At 37.5% G+C, this 9,372-nt stretch overlaps 1 protein-coding gene across 2 annotated transcripts; it reads right to left on the bottom strand.

Moving 5' to 3' along the window:
* Nucleotides 1-1,456: 1,456 nt before the first annotated feature.
* Nucleotides 1,457-7,111, bottom strand: cunh16orf87 (chromosome unknown C16orf87 homolog). 2 transcript variants are annotated; one of them, XM_069687598.1, is made up of 4 exons: nt 6,745-7,111; nt 5,313-5,412; nt 3,421-3,600; nt 1,457-2,109 (listed from the first exon to the last, which is right to left on the bottom strand). In XM_069687598.1, exons 1-4 carry the CDS (start codon nt 6,916-6,918, stop codon nt 1,976-1,978), a joined length of 588 nt encoding a protein of 195 aa, XP_069543699.1. In that variant the 5' UTR covers nt 6,919-7,111; the 3' UTR covers nt 1,457-1,975. The 2 variants fall into 2 exon arrangements, with proteins under 2 accessions (XP_069543699.1, XP_069543700.1); XM_069687599.1 differs by having other exon boundaries at nt 1,457-2,114; nt 6,745-7,108.
* Between the last annotated feature and the right edge of the window lie 2,261 nt (nt 7,112-9,372).

The raw sequence follows: 9,372 nt of genomic DNA, 5'->3' as shown, positions 1-9,372 counted from the left end.
ACCAAATAACAGAAGAGGAACAAAGTGAGGGACAAATGTGAAGTGAAGTTTTTAAGACAAAACATCAATTCCATCTCCAATATAATAACTCAGTTACAAGAAAAGATTCTAAGCATGATAAAGTGACAAATGCATGAATGAATATTGACCGTGCATAAAGTTAGTCCACAGGACAGCACGCACACAAGCAACCACCAGATGTGGTGACAGAGGTGCGATGGGAATGAAACGAGTCCCTTCAGATCATCATGTTGTGGGATTCATTACAAAAACAGCGCTTTCAGATCCTCCTATTGGCACGCAGTTCACTTTTATTTCCACTGAAGGTTGCTGTCCATTATGTTCTCACCAAGAGGGCATTTATTTGGATCGCCACCATCACTTATATAAAGAAAATATAGGTTATTACTTTTCATGTCTAATCTCTAATTTTCTGAAATCCACAATAGTCTGGTTTGTCCAAACTCATATCACGTTTCTTTTCCGTTTTGTATAGAAAGACAGTTCAAGGTTTCTGTAACCGATAAGTAAGAAGAAAAGCCAAACAAGAGGTTCTTTGTCTTTTAAAATAATCTCTGTTCATCATTGCAGTGTAACTTTACTGGGTTGTCTGTTTTTGTGGCGTTACAAAATTGTGAATTTTACTTTTCAGGATTCAGAGGATTTAATATTGATTTGCCTGAGAATATATTGTAACTCAACGATGAGATGACTGAAACCGGGGTACTCTGCAAGCGAGGGGATGCTCCTGGAGAATGAGTCCAGAATCAACATCAGCCTGGGTTTGGTGCTGTCGTCCAGGCTGATGTTTGGCTTTTCTTCTCACTTATCGGTTACAGAAACCTTGAACTGTCTTTCTATACGAAACAGAAGGAAGTATAGGAAAAGAAATGTGATACGAGTTTGGACAAACCAGACTATTGTGGATTTCAGAAAATTAGGGATTAGACATGAAAAGTAATAACCTATATTTTCTTTATGTAAGCCTTCTACATAAAATGTGTTCAAACAAAATGATCCAATTAAGTGTTCTTGTTTCCTAAATATACATTGAAGGACTAAATCTTTCCTGCTACTGAGGCTTAACATAATTGAAGACTTTCTATTTTGTTCTTTTTAAATTCATGAAAGGACGTTTCCTTTTTCATAATTTGTTCAACAAAGTGGTTTCATGGCCTAAACTGAGTTGGGACACTTTGTTGTTGTCTTTGTTGCATTTATTTTTTTTACTTCTACTCATAATTGAAGTGTTCTGAAAATTCTTAAACTTTTCCTGTAAATATCTGAATATTTTATGTCTTGGGTAGAATATCATAAAACATAAATTAGTTTTTAAAATAAAAAAAAAAAAAAAGGGATCCAGAGTTAGATTTTATCGATTGTAACATCTCCATCCTCCTCTGAAGCATTGCAGTTTTTTATGCTGCTAAATGGATCTAACACAAAAAAATCTGACGAGCGTGCGATATTTATTCTAGCCAGGCCGATTCTGTTAATTGGAAGAAAAAAAAAAAACTTTAATACTGACATTTAAAAACGATTTTGGTAAACTCAAGTCAGGGCATCACTTTTTGTTCCTGAGAAAACATTCATGCATCACTTCTTAACGGGACCTTATAATTATGTGAAATGAGCTTTTAATAAGACTTCCATTTATATCAAAGAAGACGAATATTCTTTTTCTTTATTCTTTTACTCTCCTAAATTAAAAATCATTTACTAAAAAGGCATTCAGGACATAGTGTGGATGTGTGTAGAATAACAACAATACATGTCATTACAACACAAACCAGAAGCATACATATTGTTTTATTGTCCTGTGAGACCGCAGTGGGTGTTTATAATTTAAGGTGTCGAAGAGCTGCGACTTCTCTCCCATTTTTTCCCAAGTGAAACAACATCCAGGTCAAAGTTCAGCTCTCTTTGGTCGTCCTCCGGCTGCTCGTTCGGTTCCTCTGTGCAAAGGTTTCTCAGTTCAGTCCGTCGGCGGTGAATCTATAAGATGAGTCTCTGGCCGAGGATCTTGCGGTTGATCTCGGCCAAGGCCACAGAAAACACAAAGGCCTTCTCGTCGGAGAGACTGGCGTAAATATCCACCTCCTTCTCCTGCTTATCTGACAACACACAAAAAACACACAATCACACAAAAGACATTTTGGGCAAAAGGTGTTTAAATGTGGAAAGTTTGATGTATGTGATTGTTCAGAGGAGTTAAAGCAGAAGCGGTGTGTGATGTGGAAACAAGTGCTACTCGTACAAATATTTCAGACTCTAATAAGCACTCGTCCGAGTTATTCAATGTCGCAGACTCAAATGGATGTCGGGAACTAAACTTAATGGAGCAGATTTGGTTATTAGCATAGTAATACTACTATTTGGACATATTTATTGATATCCATAAAATTATTAAAACGTATCAGTCCTTGCTTGTATTTGAGACCAAAAATCAAACTGTAGGTTTGGTCTCAAAAGTTGTGACGATAAACACCGACTGCTTAAAGTTCGCAGGATTTATCGATATTATTCTTTCATAACAGCGAAATCAATCCAGAATCAAAACTACTTTCAATCAAAACAATCTTTCAACAGTAAAAACCGTCACTTTAAATCAATAAACTCAAAATAACTAAAGCAATGCACAGTTTTTGTGTGTGCGTGTGCGTGTGCATAGACCAAGACATCTAAAATGGAGGAAGTAACCTTGTGCGGAGTTGAAGTAACACAGTAGCGTCCCGAGCAAAGAGGCAACTGTGTTATTCATTTCTGACCGTGTTTAAATTTACAATTTAACAGAAACAAACTTCAACTCGTAACCGGGTCCAACAGGAGAGAGCATGTTACACCATTTTTTTTTTTGTATACATCACCTGAATATATATATCTGACCTCGTGACCCCCTACGAGCCTACACGCAACCAGAGATCCTCCGGTAGGTCATTCCTGACCGAACCTCCAACTGACCTTCAAATTAAAGCTGACTGGGCGTTTTCTGTTCGACCTGCCAGAGGTTTTCTTTTAAGTCTCTCTTAAAAACACACTATTTTAGACTTTGCCTTTTGTTGCCCCACTGCCTGTTTAACTTGTTTTGGAAAGCGCTATAGAAATAAAGTTATTATTATTATCAAATGCAGATGTGTCGGCATGTGGGTTCGTAAAACAAAAAGAGATGACGTAAAAAAGCATTCAGCATCCGCCAGCCACCGCACATTAAAACTAATATTTTTATTAAAAACAACACAAGAACTCGGGTTTCTCATACTCCCACAGCCAATTAGAAAAAGTCACAGGGTTCAGCTTCTTATTCACATTCTCTCCAATATGACAAAAAGCTTTGTAATAAAAAAATAAAAATAAACAACTGCAGATGAATTTATGTCACATCTTTGTGAAATATCATGCGCGTGATCGTCACTTCTTTACCTTTCTCCTCTTCCTGTTTCTTCAGTCCCACCGTCTTGGGTCGGCCCCGCCCCCTTCGGATGGGGTCAGACTGGCTGTTGGCGCGAGGTCGCCTCCTGTTCTCCATGTCGTTGGTCAAAGGCGAGTCGATCCTCTCCCGGCGGATGCGCTCCGTCCTCCTCCGCTTGAAGTCCAGCTTGTCTGAAAAGACAGGAAACACCGATAATAATTCAAAACACATCGTTCACTGCCGAGTTAGAAAAAGGTTCTCAGAAACAGGTGCAACAGGTTCTGCCTTCACTAGAAGTTCATATTTGCATTCATGTTTTTTTCCACCGTGTTTATTACCGAGCAGTCACAAGCAGCATAAAGATTTTTACATTTTTAAAGTTATTTAGTGCCGGCGTCTTTACACGGAACAGAAAATGTGGTATTTTGAAATGAGAATGTTCTGTTGGGGACTTTATTGGTGATCAACTAATTGGTGTTATAAAATAGACAGAAATTAAGATTCAAAATGCACATGATGTGGAGTACATATTCAGTTCCAGATGAATAAATGTGTGTGCATGGATCAGCTGATATATGTGGATCGCTCTGCAAGGCTACATGATGCGTTAAGAAATGATTAACGTGTACGGGAACTGACAAAAGAAGGTAACTCTAAAAATTGCATAAAATACCTCAGAAAGCTAAATATCAGCAATTGGAGTTTTAAATGAACCGATCCAATTTAAGCAATACATTTTTAATTTTTTTATCTGATAACTTATTTATTCAGTCCCTCCAGGAAATCTTGCAAATCGCAATAATTAACACAAATTCAAGCAAACTCCACAATATTTGCGGGAGTTTACAATTTTTTTTTTTTTTATTCCCGCCATTAAAATTCCGATTTTTACTGAAAGTATTAACAGCATCAAATAACTCTTTTGAAACAAAACTCGCTTTATTAACAAAAATAACTCCTCATTTCCAATCAGAAAGCTTCTGTTCCTGTTCTCTCATCAACTAACAAAACTCCGGAGGAACAAGCGGAAAAAAACAGGAAGTGACGGAGTTTGCGGGAAATGTGGCCTTCACAATAAAAGTTTTAAATTAAATGCTTATTATCAAAGGAAGTGATTAAATATTGACTGCATGCTAAAATAATTGTATCCACACGTGAAGTTGTCAGAGACGTCACTTTGTTTGTGTGCATCCAGTCGGTCTGTGTGTTGAATTAACATGAATTAAAGAGCATCTAACGCTCTTATTTTGACAGTTGTTGTTTCTATATTACAGTCACAGACTGTCTGTTCTGAAAAGAGAAGTCAATTAAAAAAATAAAAATAAAAAAAAATAAAAAATTTTTTTAGCCCAATGATTTTCTAAGCTCAATAAATGCATTTAAAAAAAGATAACAACTGAAATATTTCTGTGATGTGCAGCATTGATTATTCTCAAAGGAAGTGATTAAATATGTGTTCCTTTATCAGGTAGGGCTTAAAAACGTTTTGGTTTTTTTAAATCAAAATTTTCTTTCTGGACTTGCAGTGTTTTTAAATTCCTGCAATTTTATGCCAAAAAATTCGCAATTTGAGAAGATCAGCTGCAAAATCAAACTTTTTTGATCTCATCAAATCACAAAAAAAAATCCTGGAGGGTCCGATTAGTCAGTTGAATAATTGTTAGAACACTCGATTACTACATTTATTGACAACTGCATCCAAATACAGTGCATGTAATGTGATGAAGGAAGCTAAAATAAATCAGTCTTCATTCGCATCCTTAAAATAAACAAGGGATCCTCACTGACTTGCACAGATTATATTTAATAAGAATAAATATGAACAAATTTAATGCATTTTTCTAGCAGTAAGTATCCCACAAGTGACTATAAAGCATGAGCTTCATGCAAAATGAAAGCGTACCTGCTATTGCTGGGGACGAGCGCTCGTTCAACTTGGCGTTGAGGAGTTTTCTACTGATGAACACGTAACCACACGGGCAAGATTTACACGCAACGGGAATCTACCAAGAAACGAGGAAACAGACGATAGGATTACCATCAAAACAACACAATCAGCGCGCACACACACACACACACACACACACACACACACACACACACACACACACACACACACACACACGCGCTGTTTCAGAAGGTTTTCAGACTTCCTCCCTTTTCTTTTTTTTTTTTTAAATTACACTCCATGTTGAAGAGCTCATTTCAGGTAAATAAAACATTTTTGCCACTAGCCTTTCCTCAATAACCATGAAGAAGGTAAAAAAAAGATGTCTATAGAATTTTGGGGCAAATTTAAATTAAATTTAGAACCACCGCCAAGCAGTCAAATTGTGTAAATAATCATAAAATATATTGAGTAAAGAGAGTAAAGTATCCACATCCGATTGAGGGCTTCTCTCTCAGGGTGCAAAAGAAAAAAAACAACAACATACCATACAAACATATATACAGCTAAGAAACAAATGTATACACCTAAACAATGGTGCAATTGCACCTTGTGCAAATGGTGCAGATGTGGTTGGGTGTTGTGCATCAATCTGAAAGCACAAAAAAAAAAAAAAAAAAAATCACCAAAGTATTAATATAATGTGGTCACAATCTCCACCTCTATTCCTAAGTTATGACACTTAAAAAAAAATGGAGCCATAATTGAGAAAAACACAGTTCACATTCATCCACTACAAACTTTCTTTTACCAGTGTTTTGTGATTATTAATTGTTATGGCACACAATACATATTTAAATAAATATTGTGCTGGTAATAGTAAACCAGAAACAAAAAAGAGGGGGGGTAAGGGGGTACTAATAAACTGTAGTCACTTTGCCTGGAAGATGCAGGAAAACAAGGTAAGAAATAACAAGAACAAACAAAAAAAAAGACAACAAAGAAACAATTTAACAATGTTAATAAGGTGCTAACAAAAAACAAAAATCAGGGAGTCAATAAAATCAAGAGCCTCAGATGATCGTGAACTGATTTCCCAACTTGTGTTTTCTTTACAGTGTTGATTGAATACAAAATTGGGACAAAACGACAGCTGCCATAAGTTATGTAATCAGATCAATATATCAGAGTTTAGCAAATAAAAATAAAACAAAACGGAAAAAAAAAAATATATATATATATATATATATAGCGACTAAACGCGACAGCTCCTACTTTAAATGTTAAAGAGGAATTAATGTCGTTTCCACGTCGTGTTTTCAACGAGGCTGCGACCGGAGCCTGTTTCCGAAGAGCTAACAGCGACGTAGCAGGAATTAAAAAGCGACGTACATAAACGCACGTTCACAAACCAACAAAAAGTGAAAGATGTCTTTTTTTCTCTCACCTGTTGGTCGCATTCAGGACAAGATTTCGTAGCCATTTTGACCTTCTTTGTTTTATTCGCCGACATAGTAGGTTTCTCCCACCAACCCCCCTCCGGCGACCAGCTAACGAGCTTCACGGTAACGACACAACCTCGGCCTGCAACACTGGGACGGCGACGGGTTCTCTTCGACATTACTCTAACACGCGCACAGCACAAACACACGCCGACGTCATGTTAGCTTCATTACCACGCGCTGTTCAACAAAATCCGTACACACAGTTCCCCTCTGGTGGATCTTACAGCTGCGAGCATGCGCACTGCGGATCCGTCCGTATACGCGTTGCATTTAAGTTCCTTGGGGAATATGATGGTTGACGGTTGGTGCTAGATTGGATCAGCTGGAAGGAATCTACTCCTTCTTCTTCTTCTTCTTCTTCTTTGGGTTTTAAGCGCAGCTCGCATCCGTAATGTTGCACTAGTGCCACTTCCTGGTCCTACTTACTTCCTACGATTTTAAGTCACTTTTAATCATCCCAAGTTGTATTTATTTATTTTTGTGTATACAGTATAGTGTGTGTGTGTATGTGTATTTATTCATTGTTCTTACTTAAAAAAAAAAACTAAAAAACGTTTTATCTATCTTATTTTCATCCTATACGTATTTGTAATTTTTTCTTAATGTGTGCACCATTTTCTGTTTCTACGCTGCTGTGACAACTAAATTTCCCCACTGTGGGATAATAATTATAAAGTCGTATCTTAAATCTGTTAGATTATTTTAAATCCTGTTCTTCTGCTTTGTCCCCACACTCCAAAATCTCTTTTCAATCCAGCTCTAATCTTAACTCATCATCAAAATCCTGCCAAACACCTCCCACAGTTAATGATCACATGCTTCTACAGCTGTGCTTTCCAATAATACAGAGCCAGCCTACTGTGACCTTTGTGCAATCTAGTTTATTATTGTTTCCTCTTTCCTGTTGTTTTCCCTTTACAATGAACTGTCCGTCTGCCTTTGAGAGCTTAATGGCCGAATCTACGTTTCTTCTTGTTTATCCACTCTTTTGTTTTGCCGAATGGATGTGATCGCTGTGCCTCGTCTCCTGAGTCCTGTGTGTGTTGTCATTAGACCGACTCCCAGCAGACCACAACTCACACACTTCAACAGGACATAAACTCGGGATAATTGAACTGCGTCTACATATTTCCGTTTGACGGGGAACTACACCTGCAGCACCTACCCTTAGATCCATTATAAAATGTTATCGCCCGTTGTACGTTCCTCTATGTTAACATTTGATAAAGGAATGTGGTGGTTTTAAATTGAGCTTTTATTGTTTTATTCCCTTGCTGCATGTTCTGGTCTGCGTGTCCTTCGTAATGGTTGCATTGCTACAGACGGTGTTGCTGTTGAACAGTGACTGCAGGTGGACCAGTGGGTGATAAGACGTGGAGACCTACTGAAATTCATGTCGTCAGCTGGAGGAAACGTCTTTGCAGAGATATTGTACAAGTCTAATCTGCTGCTGCTCATGTTGTGGATCTCCATGCTGTCCTTTTCTCTCTCTGCTCTCCTCTCACCACTAACTGGTCGAGGCAGATGCTCCGCCCACTTCTGAGGGAAGTTTTTCTTCCCTCTGTTGGGAGTTTTTCCCTCCTAGTTTATGTGGGAATTGTTGAATTGTTGGGTTTCTCTGTATATTGTTGTAAAGTTCTGCTGTCAGGACTTTAATGTGTTAAGTGCCATGAAACAACCTGTGTTGTGATTTGGTGCTATATAAATAACATTTAATTGAATTGAATTAATCACATTCGCATTTAGACAATACTAAAGTATTATTTTTTTAGGCAGACACTTACACCTGTAACATTTAACCAGCAAACTGTCTCACATCACCAACATGTCTTTCTGTTTATTGTTTGTTTTGCAAACTGTCTGTTATTTTTGTTAGTCTTTTTGTTACTATGGTTACTGCATCATTCTGTTTGCGTCTAGCACCCCATTTTGTCCTGTTTTGAGTCATTTGGCTTTTGTGAAGAACATTTGGACTTTGCTTTATGAAAGATGCTAAATTGAATGCACTTCATTTACTTACTAAATTTGACTTTTTTTTTTACCAACACATTTTTGACGGGGATATATACTTCTTTCATGTCACACACATAACGAGACTCTAGGACTGCTTTTTTTTTTTCATCTTTGCAATTTTAATAAAATCAAAAAGTTCTGTGTTGTGTTTCAAATGACGTACTTCCCTTCGTACACTTACAAGTAGTGATGTCACATGTTCGGACCTCCTACCCGTGTCGAGCAGGAGTTTAGACAGAGTAGTGTTGTTTCAAATCACACTGCACTGACTGGAAATGACCTCAGGATTTGATCAACCGCCAAAATATCTGCAGCTGTAATTATTTTACCCAGAAATCAATGTGTTTTTGTGTCCTCTGTTTAACACTCAATAAACACACTGATTCTTCAGCAGCAGCAGTGAAGAAGAAACACTGTGTTCAGGAACAGCTGCAGCTTCCTCAGACACTTTTAATTTGAAAATTCTTTACGCCTGTGGCCCCGCCCCCTTTCTCTACAGAGCCAAGATTGTGACCATTTAGGGTGGAAAGTATTCAGAGCATCACACTTCTTTCCAT

Source organism: Brachyistius frenatus, unplaced genomic scaffold (assembly GCF_029030835.1).
Source record: "Brachyistius frenatus isolate BFR_SWC_R1_liver_20210118 unplaced genomic scaffold, ASM2903083v1 Contig_476, whole genome shotgun sequence".
Classification (NCBI taxonomy): Eukaryota; Metazoa; Chordata; class Actinopteri; family Embiotocidae; genus Brachyistius; species Brachyistius frenatus.
The sequence above is the reverse complement of the archived record's forward strand: the minus strand, read 5'-3'. Positions and strand labels throughout refer to the sequence as shown.